Source organism: Aquarana catesbeiana, linkage group LG03 (genome assembly GCF_042186555.1).
Source record: "Aquarana catesbeiana isolate 2022-GZ linkage group LG03, ASM4218655v1, whole genome shotgun sequence".
NCBI lineage: Eukaryota > Metazoa > Chordata > Amphibia > Anura > Ranidae > Aquarana > Aquarana catesbeiana.
The window spans coordinates 305,661,889-305,676,668 of NC_133326.1; the positions used below are offsets into that span (position 1 = coordinate 305,661,889).

A 14,780-nucleotide genomic window follows, 5' to 3' on the forward strand; every position below is an offset into this window, starting at 1 on the left:
CCTAGAGATATGGCCCCAATTACTCTAGAGACACTCTTAATTTGGGATAAGCTTTCTAAAAGCAGATCTTGGCAATACAATAGCCCTCTGATGCCCAAAACAGGTAATAACTATTTCCCTCTAGGTAAGGATAACAAACTATACTTAAAATGGACCTTTTATGACCATCTAAGATTAAAAGATGTTTTGAAAGGAAATGTCCTTTGTTCATTATTGGAACTACGAGAAAAATATGGTGAAACGCTTTGAGATACATGGAGGTATAGACAACTTCAACATTTTGTAGGATCTCTCCCAAAGCCTCTTCGTTCAACAAGGGGGTTGGTTTCATGGGAAAGACTAGTTGACCAAGGGGGAAAAAATAGACAAGGGATCTCCAACGTATACAAGCTGTTGATGATTCCCCCTGATATGGAATCTATGTGTCCTCTGGAAAGTAGGGAACTAGAACTAAATCCTTTATTGACGGAAATAATGAGAAGTAAAGTTTATGATTATGTCCACTCATCTTTAATGGACATAAGGATGAAAGAAATGAATTATAAACTATTAATGAAGTGGTACTATGTTCCATTAAAACTGCATAAAATTAACCCTGACCTATCTTCTCTCTGCTGGAGAGATTGTGGGGAGGAAAGAACTCATGTGCATATATGGTGGCATTGTCCCATAATTCAACCATATTGGAGGGAAGTAGTGGGGTGGATAAAGAAGATCGGTGGGTTTGAAACAGAATTTGACCCTTGGCAGTGCCTGTGTCATGTAATGGCGATACCAAGGAAGATATATATTGAAGCAATTACTCCATTCCTGCTGAATGCAGCAAAGGCATTAATTCCGAAATATTGGAAGTTAAAAAATGTCCCGACAATAAAGGATTGGTTTAGGGAGATTGATATAATTAGGTGTATGGAAGAGGTAATACATATGCAAAACAATTCAGAATTAAAATACGCCAACACTTGGAACTGTTGGCTGGAATTTAGACAAACTCAAGCTTACCCAAGATATATAGGTGGTAATTTGGGGTTTCGCTGCTCCCCGTCTCTCCCTCCCCCCCCCCCCCTTTATTTTCCTTTTTTTCTCTTTTTCTCTTTTTTTTTTGGACATACATAAAAAGGTAATCACTTAGAGAATTTAATAAAATAAGTGATGGTTTTCATACACAAGTAAAGTAGTGGGGTGTTTTTTATTTTCTATCACTAAGGAGAAATATAATGATAACAGAGAGTTTCGATTTTCTCCTTATCAAAAATAAACATGAATAGAGCTGGGAAAGCTATAAACATCATTTATATATGTGGGACATAGTACGGGATAAAGGACAATTATGACTGAGAACAAGAAATAAGGAGGAGGGGGTCACTAAATTAAGGGGGAAAGAGGAATAGGATACACTACACTATAAAGATTGGTGGGGTGTGTTTTTTTCTTCTTTCACATAAAAAGGTAATTACTTAGAGAATTTAATAAAACAGATGATGGTTTTCACACACAGGTAATGTAATGGGGAGTTTTTTACCACTAAGGAGGAATATAATGATGGCAGAGAGTCGCGACTTTCTCCTCTTCAAAATAAACATAAATAGAGCTGGGAAAGCTATAAACATCACATATATATGAGGGACACAGTAAGGGACAAAGGATAATTATGATTGGGAACAAGGGGAAAGAGGAATGGGGTACACTACATTATAAAGTTCGGAGGGTTGTGGGGGTTTTTAAGATAGGAGGGGGGGGGAGACGGGGGAGCACCCATAACAACTTTGGAAGATTTTATGAGATTGATCCAAGTGTTAATTTAAATGTTGAGTTTAATGTGGTTATTTCGTGTTTTATTTTATATATATATATATATATATATATATATATATATATATATATATACATACATATATATATATATATATATATATATATATATATATATATATATATACATATATATATATATATATATATATATATATGTATATATATATACATGAAAAGTATGTTTATGCATTCCCAGAGCGATCGGCGGGTCCCAGCAGACATTGTGTCCAATCACAGCGGGAGCGGGTCGCCAGCGGTACTAGGTATGTGATTTGGCACAGACTGGCCGCCTTGCCACAGTAAATGTACTTGGGGTGGCCACTAAGTGGTTTTTAACCTAGTGTGTAAGAACAGCAGAAGGAGGGCGAAGGTATTTGTATGGGACTGGCTTATAAACACTGCAGCAAAGGGCAGCAGTTATCTAGGGTCTCCAAAAGAGGGATACAGGCAATACTCCTGCACCAGGCCTGGGCATCACGGCTTCCCTGTTTAGGTACATACATGCAAAAGACTTCTCATCTTTGCTCTGTGTGATTCAGAATTCACTGCAGTGTAATGCCTCCTAAGTAGTTTTATTACACTGGATTTTTACCATATACAAAAACCTTCAACCCATCAGCAGCCACAGCAGGTCTTGCAGTACGCAGCAAAAAATTCAATATCGTATGCCAAATGTATTTGCAGTGAAATTGGTATGTATTGCTATATTCCCTGCAAGAGCTGTTGGGTTGCATCACTTTAAATAGACTGTAGTAGCTAGCAATATATATCTTTAACCTCTTGTCGACCAGCTGCCGTCATTATACTGTGGCAGGTCGGCACGATCCCGCAAACCGTCGTAGCTATACGTCGGCTCACGGATCGGGATAGCAGGCGCACACGCGCCGCAGGAGGCGAGCGCCCACTGCACAGCGGGGGTGCCGATGCTCGTGGCTGACGGTCACGATGACCGCCGGCCACTAGCGATCGTGAGCAGGAGACACAGAACAGGGACGAGTGTGTGTAAACACACACTTCCCTGTTCTGTTCTGACTGGAGTGACAGATCGTGTGTTCCTAATAGCTAGAAACCATGATCTGTCACTTCCTCTAGTCAGTCCCCTCCCCCTTCAGTTAGAATCACCTCCCAGGGAACATAGTTAACCCCTTGATCGCCCCTAGTGTTAACCTCTTCACTGCCAGTACATTTATACAGTAATCAATGCATTTTTATAACACTGATCGCTGTATAAATGCCAATGGCCCCAAAAATGTGTCAAAAGTGTCCGATGTGTCCGCCATAATGTTGCAGTCATGATATAAATCGCAGATCGCCGCCATTACCAGTAAAAAAAAATAAAAATAAAAATGTTATAAATCTATCCCCTATTTTGTAGACGCTATAACTTTTGCGCAAACCAATCAATATACGCTTATTGCGATTTTTTTTAACAAAAATATGTAGAAGAATACATATCGGCCTAAACTGAGAAAAAATTTGCTTTTTTTTTTTAAAAAATGGGGATATTTATTATAGCAAAAAGTAAAAAATATTGTGTTTTTTTTCAAAATTGTTGCTCTCTTTTTGTTTATAGTGCAAAAAATAAATACCACAGAGGTGATCAAATGCCACCAAAGGAAATCTCTATTTGTGGGAAAAATAGGACGTAATTTTTGTTTGGGTGCAGCGTCGCACGACCACGCAATTGTCAGTTAAAGCGCCGCAGTGCCGAATCGCAAAAAATGGCCGGTCATTCTGCAACCAAATCTTCCGGGGCTGAAGTGGTTAAATACCTAAATAATTTCACTAGTGAACAATAACTTCTTGGCTGGCTGTGTTTCTTTTCTTATTATGACAAATCTTCCTGTATTAATACCTTCTTGGCTGCGTTCCCATCCCTATTATGATAAATATTCCTGTATGTACAGTATTTTAAAGTTAAAGCAGAGCTCCAGCCCCCCTACAAATACTCTAGCTGCTGACTTTTAATATTAGGACACTTACCTGCCCATGGATCCAGCAATGTTGGCACCCCAGCCGATTTTTCGAATGGCTCTTGGGTGCTGCTGTCGCCATTCCTTGTAAGGGAAACCAGCAGTGAAGCCTTGCGGCTTCACAGCTGACTCCCTACTGTGCATGCACACAACGCTTTGTGAATGGCCCAGCGGCAGGAGAAAGAAGGAGGGGGGCCAAACTTCCAGGGGACTGGTACCTATTAAAAACAGGTACTTACTCCCCCTGAAAGGTGCCAAATGTGACAGCGGAGGGGGGGGGAAGCAAACAAGCGGAGCTTCCCCTTTTGGGTGGAGCTCCGCTTTAAATTGTACAATAGATTTCACATATACCATTTGTAGAACCATGCCCATTTTAAAAGAATTCCTTGCCCCTAATTAAAATACATTCTCTGCTTACAGTGAATTGCTGGATGTACAGCAACTATGCAAAAACTTTGTTGTTATTTTATTTTTTAATGGATTAATCTTTAATTTTTTGCTTTAATAGTGCCTGTTCTTTATTTAAAGAGAAATTATAATGTACTTTCAGTGAGAGCATTTTTTTAATTTCATTTTTACATTATAGCCTCATTTACATGGGTGACTGAGTGGAGGTAAAAACAGGTGGTTGAGCAGTGGTTTTACTGCTCCATGCCAACCAAGCTGCAAGTTAACATAGCCTAAGGCCATGTTAGTACACATTACTATGTTTGGCAGATGGAATCTAATGCAACCAAATTCGACACATTCAAGTACACAGGACCACACCACAACCACGTGTAATGGAGTTGGATGTAGCACAGTGTTGGGGACTTTCAGTGGTCAAAACAAACAGCCAGAAGGTGGGATATAACCTCTGAGCCACCTATCAACTACCTCTAAAAATGGAATAAAAAAACCCTAATTCAAAAACAATTTTGCCACACAGTAATGCCCCGTACACACGGTCGGACTTTGTTCGGACATTCCGACAACAAAATCCTAAGATTTTTTCCGACGGATGTTGGCTCAAACTTGTTTTGCCTACACACGGTCGCACAAAGTTGTCGGAATTTCCGATCGACAACCACGCGGTCACGTACACCACGTACGACGAGACTAGAAAAGGCCGGTTCAGAACCAAGCGCGGCACCCTTTGGGCTCCTTTTGCTAATCTCGTGTTAGTAAAAGTTTGGTGAGAGACGATTCGCGCTTTTTCAGACTCGTGGCTTTCAGATCGTTTTCTGCCGTTCAGTTTGTGCTTGTGGGTTTGTATTTGCTCTTCAGTGCGTGCAGTCAGTTTGTATCGGAGTTTTCTGTGTGATCTTGTCCGCTCGTTGCTGTTTTTCAGGTCGCTCTTCACAGGCCTTGCTGTTCTTCAGTGCGTTCTGTTACTTCGTTCTGAGCAGCCGACCGTTTTCTAGCCATGTTTCGTATGCGTACTCCTCGTACAGTTCGTGCTGTGCGGGGGCTTGGTGTTGGGGTCCTGACCTTGACACAAGTCCAGTCCATGAACAGGGTGGGGAGGAGTTCATGGACCAAGAATTGGTTGCTTCAGCGTGACCAGTTCTGTCATATGCCTTTGCTCCGTGAGATCCGTGAGAATAATCCTGGTGATTTCAGGAATTTTCTCAGGATGACTGACCCCGTATTTCACCGTTTGTTGGCTTCGCTGACCCCCTATATCAGCAGGCAGGATACCTGCATGAGGCAAGCCATCACTCCGGAGCAGAGGTTGGTCGCTACCCTGCGGTATTTGGCGACAGGGAGAAGCCTGCAGGACCTCAAGTTCTCGACAGGCATCTCCCCCCAGGCTCTTCTTTGTGGACATTTACTGCTTGTGTTTGTTTTAGCTGACCCTGACAGAAATGTGTGGAGTCCAGAAAATGTCGTGATTGTGTAACCTTATACAAAGCACTGTTGGCTGTTATTTACTAAATGCAAAGACACTTTTCACTACAAGTGCACTTGCAACTGCACTGAAACTGCACTTGTAGTGCAAAGTGGATTTGCCCTTAGGAAATTACCCCCATTTTCTCATCAAACAACAATTACATCACCCCAAAAGTGTTGTAGCGTTGAGACAATAATCCACACATTCTTGATGAACAATCTTTTTAATACCAGCACAATCACATGTGCATTTACCAAAGGTTTTTCTGACAAACCAACATGTTTGTTGTATAACAATTTTTGTGGTGTCATTATCCAAAATCAAAATGTGCATTTTATAGAAAACAGGCCTGTGTAAAACCCACAAGAAAGACACAAATCTTGATCTTACAAAGTTCACATTTGGTAGAACGTGAAGGCAATATCAGACATGAGTATTTAGGAACTGTGTTTGATAGTGCGTTCAGATGGGGGGAAATCACCCCTGGAAAAGCCAAATTTGGAAGATGCACACAAATTTCCCAATGTCAACATGTGCTATCTGCCATCACGGGGGATGAAGGGACGTGTTTTTGGGGAGAAAGCCCTTCCTCACCGTTACTTTATTATTGAGGAAGGGGTTGCACCCCCAAAACGCGTCCATTGATCTCCCGTGATGGCAGATAGCACATGTTGGCACACTGTGTGCATCCTCCAAATTTGGCTTTGGGAAAAATCACAAAAACATTTCGCACATTGTAGCAGACAAAAGAAGAAAGTGATTTTGAGGGGCTTTAAACTCGCCCCAAAACATCAATGATGTTTTTATATTTTGGAATAACATCATTGATGTTTTGCTTGATGTTTTCCAATTGTAAATTACACCCCATGATCTCCCCGATCAGGATCTGGGCACTTTCGGATGTGAAAGGATCTTCATCCACAACCTCACGATCACCTAAAAAGAAAGGAAACACAAAATAAATTAGGTCTAAAAAAAATGCCGCCATCCATCTCTTATCTGAGCCTGTGGTCGCAGACACTCACCTGTTGTGGTGACTAGTTCCACCACGTCTTCATCCTCCTGCTCATCTTGTGTTGGGGGGATTTCCCCTTCTTCCAGAGGTGGGGGGTCTCTGGTCTCCTCGGATGAGGGGTGTCCTCCGAGTCTTTTCTCACCTATGTAAAACAAAAATGGTATAATTAGCACACAGATATTTGATGGCAGAACTCTAAAGATGAAACATTGCTTGGAAGTGGGGTACAATTGTCTATTTTAGCAGAGTTCCAAGATGTAGCTTTTTTAGTGTCCTTTGTCAAGCTGCAATACTTTACCTGTTTTGTACAAGCTTCACAGATGGAGACCCCCCTATAGTATACACTGGAGCACCTGTGTGGCCCCCCTAATAAAAAGGGTGTTCTGGGGTCCCACACTAGTGCTCCAGTGTCCAGATGTGAAAACAGCTGCTCAGTGTCCTCTCCTTACACACAATCTAGTTTGCATTTCATTCTAGTAACAAAGCCATCTACACAACCCAATTCTTTGAAGACAAGTATAGGGCCTCAAAATGGTGGCCAAATGCATATGGGCTAAACAATGGTATTTTATAGTCCGAAAAAAAAATGTGTGATCCAAACGAATAATGTGCCCATGAACATGAAAGTTGCCATTTTAAACTGTACAACAGTTCCTAAAAGCACATGGAGCAGCACGAACGTAATAAACACAAGAACAATAGGAACACAGCACAACTACTTACTTTTTTGCAGCACTCTCCGGATCTTTCTGTACTGCTCATGTTCTCGTAATTTCAGGTCCGACCATCGCTTCCTGAGCTGATCTTTCGATCGTCGTACCCTGAATTTCCGGTGCAGACTCCTGACCACTTTCGCCATGATCTTGGCCTTTCGGATATTGTGGTTGGGGTAAGGCCCATACTTTCCATCATAGTCGGCCTTCTTCAGGATGTCCACCATTTCCAACATCTCCCCAAAGGACATATTTGAGTCCTTTAATCTCCTTCTGGATCGGGACGTTTCAGGCTCCGGCCTTTCCTCCTCCTCCTCCTCCTCGTTGCTGTAATTAGCACGATCCTGCTGTCTATCCGCCATGTGCTCTTCCTCCACTGCGCCGAACAAAAAGGGGCGGGGAATAGAATAGAAAGAGCGTCAGGGGCGGGCGGAGTTATACGCATGCGCAGTGTGTATAAATCGTAACGCGCGCGTCTTACGTACGATCTGTGAGCGGAGGAAGGAGCATCGGAGACGCCGATCGTGCTAACGAAGGTAGGATCTAAACTTGGGCCTATACTGCTTCGAAATTGAAGCCTATATTGTAACAAGATTAGGGGAGTTTGGCCTGACATTAGGGTTTGTCTTGTGTTGTGTCTTGCAGAGAAAATGGATGGGTTCAACAACCACAATTTCCTGCCCCTGTTTATTGACAAGTACAGAGAGCTGCCCTGTCTGTGGCAGGTCAGACACCCCCACTATAACCACAAACAGAAGAGGCAGGCAGCGCTGGAGAAACTGCTGGAGTTGGTGAAGCCGGTGGTCCCCACAGCAACCATCCCTTATTTAAAAGCTAAAATTGGTGGCCTGAGGAGCACTTATCTTAGGGAGCGCAAGAAGGTCACAGATTCCCAGAGGTCCGGAGCTGCAGCAGATGACGTTTATGTCCCCAGGCTGTGGTACTATGAGAGACTGCGATTTCTGTCAGACCACACTGAAGTCAGGGAATCCCTCTCTACTCTTCCTTCCACGCTTCCTTCCACACCAGCTGAGGCTTCTGATGTCCAACCTAGGCCTTCCAGCCAGGAAGAAGTGGAGGAGCCAGGCTGGAGTCAGGTATAGCATTCTTCTACAGATTTCTGGGCAATAAATAAATGATGTTTACTAGATGTTATTATTGATCACTAATTGCTGCTTGAAAGTGTTTTACATATTAATACACAGTAGTGGGCACCCAAAATTGGGACAAGAATGCAAAATGCTGGGCTCAGAAGGATAGTCTGTTATATTTGTTAACATTGAATTTGCAGCAGTCAGGAGGTGAAAATTGTGTGTGATTGATGAAAACAATACTAAAACTATGTCCCTTTTTCATACACAGGAAGACCTCAGCCAGGAGGAGGCTGTGGAATGTGGCAGTCAGGAGGAGGCGGGGATTAGTGGCAGCCAGGAGGAGGCGGGGCTAAGTGTCAGCCAAGAGAAGCCAGGGACAAGTCGCAGCCTGACTGAGTCTCAGGTCCCTCCCCTCCGCCTGCCATATAAAAGGGCCAGGAAGGCCACTCCCAGTCCTGTGCAGGATTCAGCGTACAGGCTGATCCAGGAGGCTTCGGCGTCCCTCAGAGCCTTCCCCAGTCCTGAAGAGGCCTTTGCCTGCATGGCTGCCACCAAATTGCAGGGCATGCAGGAGGGCCAACGCAAGATTTCTGAGGACCTGATTTATAAAGTCCTTCGTAAGGGGGAGAGTGGGGAACTGACACCCAAGACGGATGTCATTGAGATGGACCATCCTCCTCCTCCTCCTCCTCCTCCTCCTCCTCCTCCTGCTGCCACAACTCCACCACCACAGCCAAAGGCTGGAAGGAAGCGTGGAAGGAAGACCAAAGAGTGATTGCCCTGGGTTCAGTCTGGTCTGACAGAAGATGCAGTCTCTCGTATGACCACAGCCTGGGGACACAGATGTCATCTGCTGCTTTCCGGATCTCTGGGACTTCTGGACCAGACTGCCCTCCCTTAGATATGGACTCCTCAGGCCACCAATTTTGCTTTTAAATAATTGATGTCTGCCCTGGGAGTCCAAGGCTTCGCCCACTTCTGCAGTTTCTCCAGCGTTGCCTCCCTCTTTGTTTATAGTTGTGACCCCTTAATAAAATATTTTTAGGTAAATTCTACTCTCCTGTGTGTGTTTTCATCCAAAAAGGACAGTTTGTTGGTGAGTATTCAGGTACATTTCTAAAGTACAATGTGAAATTAACAAGGGACAACAACACCAAACAATCTCCTCCTACACATTAAATAGAACAACATATCAATGGTGTTGTGGGAACTTGTCACAAAAAACACACAAACATTTTCGGGAGTACAAATCAAAATCACCAAAAAAATAAAAAATAAAAAGAGAAACACAAAAAAAGATTCTACATTAAAGTAAAAAAAAAAAAAAATATGTTGTCAGATGTGAGAAATCAAAATATATTGAGGGAATCCCGATAAATAGTAACGAAAAAAGTTTGTGAGAAGTGTGTGTAAATATGAGCATCAAAACGACCTAATTCTTGTCACATTATAAAGAAGAAGAGAGTGCGCTGTATTAAACCATTTTGAACATTGCAGCGTGACGAAAGTGCTTTATCCATTACGAACGCTAAGTTTACCAGAACGAGCTGTCCCGTGTCAGAATTTCTTCTGAGCATGCGTGGCACTTTGTGCGTCGGAACAGGCCACACACGGTCGGAATTGACGCGATCGGATTTTGTTGTCGGAAAATTTTATCTCCTGCTGTCCAACTTTGTGTGTCGGAAAATCCGATGGAAAATGTCCGATGGCGCCCACACACGGTCGGAATTTCCGACAACACGCTCCGATCGGACATTGTCCATCAGAAAATCCGACCGTGTGTACGGGGCATAAGTCACCAACTTCACAAATTACAGGTAAAATAACATATGATCTTATGGAAAGATTTTTGTTGAAATGAATGGCCTACAGACAGAGTCTCTTTAAAACGAAATGTATTTATATCATCCTGTTTTGTTTAAATGCAAAGCATTATCAATGTTTCCCTAGACATGTTTTTGAAAAACAAAATCATAGCTTATGCAGTACTATCAAGGAAATCAGAGAATACATATAAATGTACCTTGTCAGGTCTTATACACCGTAGTATCAGTAACTTCTGAAAATCAGTCAAAAGATCCTCCCATGGGTTTGGTAGTTCCATCTCATTAGGGTGAGAAGACTCATATATGCTCTTCCACTCGCTTATCTGTAAGCGTGAAAGAAATCACTATGCAATTACTGAATAGGAAATGCTACATAGTAAGAAACCCACTCAATAAACATTCCTGTTTAGATTCATTGTGAAGAGTAATTTGCATCATTGATGTTACAGCTACAATCTAAATTTCTACGTTCCCCTGACACCTGTACAGAAAATGAATTTGTAGTGTCCAAGATCTAAGGGTAAACAAACTTCATATAAACACAAGAACATTTATCTAAAGTTACCTTTGTAAATTGCATACTAAATCAATGAGAAGTGTATTTTGTACCATCAAGGGTAGTTAAAATCCCTAATTCTATTGTATGTGTAACCTGGGATACCAATTTAATTTAAGTGCTATATTCAAGTAGCCCTAGGTAAATAATTATTTTACATTATTGATAGAATACATACATTTAACATTTCACTCTACCAGAACAGAAAAGCTTTTAATGTAATAGACATGTTATTTTACACTCCCGTCTTTAGTGAAAGTCTAATAATAGAACAACAGAGAGTTACCATCAGGGCAGCCATCAAAAATTTTGGGGCCTGACCACCAACATTTCCCAGGGCCCGCCCACTGGCTGTCCCACTGAATCCGACCACTTGCCATCCCACTGAGTCCTTTGGTGCTCCCAATTTTATTTTACAACTTAATATATGAAAAGTGTATTACATTGGCATGGCGTGGATGCATTGTGGACAGGAAACGATGGTTTTGGGTGTGGATGGGGATGCATTGTGGAGAGAGATGGATGGTGCTGGGTGTGGATGGGAATGCAATATGGAGAGAGATGGATGGTGCTGGGCATGGATGGGGATGCATTGTGGACAGGGATGGATGGATGGTGCTGGGTGGGGATGCATTGTGGACAGGGATGGATAGTGCTGTGCGTGGATGGGGATGCATTGTGGACAGGGATGGATGGTGCTGGGTGGGGATGGGTATGCATTGTGGACAGGGATGGATGGTGCTGGGTGGGGATGCATTGTGGACAGGGATGGATGGATGGTGCTGTGCATGGATAGGGATGCATTGTGGACAGGGATGGATGGTGCTGGGTGGGGATGGGAATGCATTGTGGACAGGGATGGATGGATGGTGCTGGGCGGGGATGCATTGTGGACAGGGATGGATGGATGGTGCTGTGCGTGGATGGGATGCATTGTGGACAGGGATGGATGGTGCTGAGTGGGGATGGGGATGCATTGTAGACAGGGATTGATTGATGGTGCTGGGTGGGGATGCATTGTGGACAGGGATGGATGGATGGTGCTGGCTGTGGATGAGATGCATTGTGGAAAGGGATGGATGGTGCTGAGTGGGGATGGGGATGCATTGTAGACAGGGATTGATGGATGGTGCTGGGTGGGGATGCATTGTGGACAGGGATGGATGGATGGTGCTGGCTGTGGATGGGATGCATTGTGGAAAGGGATGGTACTGGGTGTGGATGGGAATGCATTGTGGAGAGGGTTCTGCCCAGGAAAGTCTCTATTAGCAAGGTAGTTGTCTTTCCCAACATTCCCTTTACACATATAGTTCTTGCTTTTTGACCCTTTGGGATCAGTTATTTAGAGGCAAAAGGCTTTCCTTCTAGACTGGCTGATCTTCCTATATTTCATCAGGATAAATTTTTTTAGATTCCTTCTCTGGACCTGTTCACACTAGGGGTTTAACCTAATTCCTTGTTGCCCTCTTCAGGTTTTATTTATTTTTTCTTCTGTTCATGAGAATGTGTGATTGGTCCACCTTTTTAGATGGGTTCTGGTTGATCCGCTTCTCACTGGGTCCATGGTTCCATGCTTATTTCCATATAGACAGTATATGATTCCTGTGTCTCTCAATGGACTCTAAGAAAACTTTAGATACAAAACTCCTGTTTTATCTACTCATGCAACTCTTTCTTAGTTTCAATGAATGTCAGAAATATTTCCCAGCATTTATATCCACACAGGTAATTCATCAAGGTCACCATGGGATGCATCAAGGTAGATGTTGATTGTCCAAGAAGTAAATGAGAGGTTTAACGTTTGTAAACCCAGCCTGTTCTAAGTGGAAGTAGAATACATGGAGTAATATAGTCACCCTGCATGTGACTGGAGTGACAAATATTGCAACCCTTTTTTATTTCAAGCCCAGGATCCAAAGCCTGTACATCCAAAAGACACAAGCAAATTAACTAGGTAAATGCAGTGCAGCAAAGAATGCAAAGATCTGTATGTTCTGTCCATCAGATGTTTTATACTGGTTATTTGTACCTGTGTTGTTAAATTTACATGCAAAATGTGTAATTTACTTAAGCCAATCATATGTGGTGTGCAAGCTCCATCTAGCATTCCTTTTTGGTATTGCTGCAGTTCTGTTTAATTGTTTATTGTATGTGTAAATAAGGAAGTTGTCAGCAAGTAGGGAATTCTGTGTAGAATCTTAACAGGAAGTGAACCAGCCACCATTTTTTCAACACAGTGTAGGAAGCAAGTCATGTCTTTCTCAATCTATCGCCATCACCCCTTAGAGAACTTAAAAAGTAAGTTTTTACTATCACATCTTGTATTGCACATTCTTGTTTCTGCAATGTATGCTGTATTGTATGCTATATTATACCTATTGAAGTCTATTTCTGTTATTTGTAGTTTCACCTGGCTTGTTCTAATAAAACTGAGATCAAAGAAATATGGTATCTACAGTTATTGGGATAAACAGGTTTAGCTAGCTGTCCCAGAGACAGAACACTGTATGATGGGAAGACAAAACAATTTCTCGACAAACAGATGAAGGTGAAGCCAGGAGACAGTTTTTCTGCACCTTAAGATAAATTGTTATTTTTTAGAGGACAGTAACCTACGTATTTTGGACCAAATAGACAACGTTCACAAGTGGCAAGAAAGAGACCATCTATACTGAACTGGAACAACCATTACTAAACATTGGTGGGCCCTTTGACATCATCGGCCTTTCACATTTAATGCCATTTTACTATCTCTACTCTAGTTATTTACCATTTTACAACTTCAGATATGTAATTCAAACAATTAACACTTGCCCCAGACTTCATGGCACCACGGTTATATGATTATCTAATTAGAACAGGGTGTTTTCACAAACTTTCATACCTCCCAAGTTCTTGGGCGATCACCGTTAGCTTTGACACATCCCATGCTGAATGGATTAAGGTGACTGAGTTACCCGTGTGAATATAAATAATGGGATATATTTCTGGCATTCTAATGAATGCTATTGGATTAGAGGTGAAATATCTTCAACATTACATTACAAACTAATCCAGTTCAATGTGACTACTTGCTAATGAAGGAATAGCTTTAGAAGTACCTCCTTGAACAGCCTCAGGCTTATAGTAAATAAACACCAAGTGCATGTCACACATAAAACCAGTTATTTGCTTCTACATTTCCATCTACTTTTTCCATAAAAAGAATAATTAAAAAAAATGTATACAGGTTAAAGCTTATATTATAAAAAATAATACCATCCATGAATTCTTTACATTCATATTGGTGATCCTGTCTTTCTTGTTTGCATATCATTCATGCATTCATCCCCACTGTCAGCTGTCTCCTGTGATTTCTGCTAAAATGCCTCTGTTAATTTGCAATTTAAGCAGCTCTGCAGGCCACTAAATGCCAATTGATTTTGCAATTAATATGATGAACTCTGTTCACTGCAACAATTCTCCCCTAAAGTCCAGAACTGTAGATTAACATAGTTTACATATTTATTTTATATGACACCCTTGTATAATTAGAGAAATACAATAGCACACCGTGTTCCATTATAATCGCCTGGGTGCCACTTTTTAATTTTTATTTTTTTGATACACAAAATGCACATAAATATTGGGAGTTCCTTGTAGTTAGTTCAAACTGGGTACAAAATCTGTTTATGTTGTACAGTTAATATACTAGATATTAAATAGGCTATCCACCATTAAAACTTTATATAAACCTCTATGAAATATGAACAGAGCATATCCCTCTATAGTGTGTACTTCGTTCCTCTACTATCTGCATGGGTTACTTCTGACACATTTTTCTGACATCAAGAGAAAAAAATGTGACAGGGGAGAGAACTCCAGCACATAGCCTGAGATTGACAGCCTCAGCCCTGTTCCTGTGTGCTGTGTGAA

General features: G+C 41.9%; 1 protein-coding gene across 1 annotated transcript in view; it reads right to left on the reverse strand.

The window, feature by feature from the left end:
- The window catches only part of LOC141133958 (dynein axonemal heavy chain 3-like), a 3,453,856-nt gene that overhangs the window by 296,814 nt on the left and 3,142,262 nt on the right, over positions 1-14,780 (reverse strand). The window contains exon 67 of the mRNA XM_073623563.1: positions 10,507-10,632. Within this exon, the coding sequence (XP_073479664.1) occupies positions 10,507-10,632 (126 nt within the window). The remainder of the gene's footprint in view (positions 1-10,506; positions 10,633-14,780) is intronic.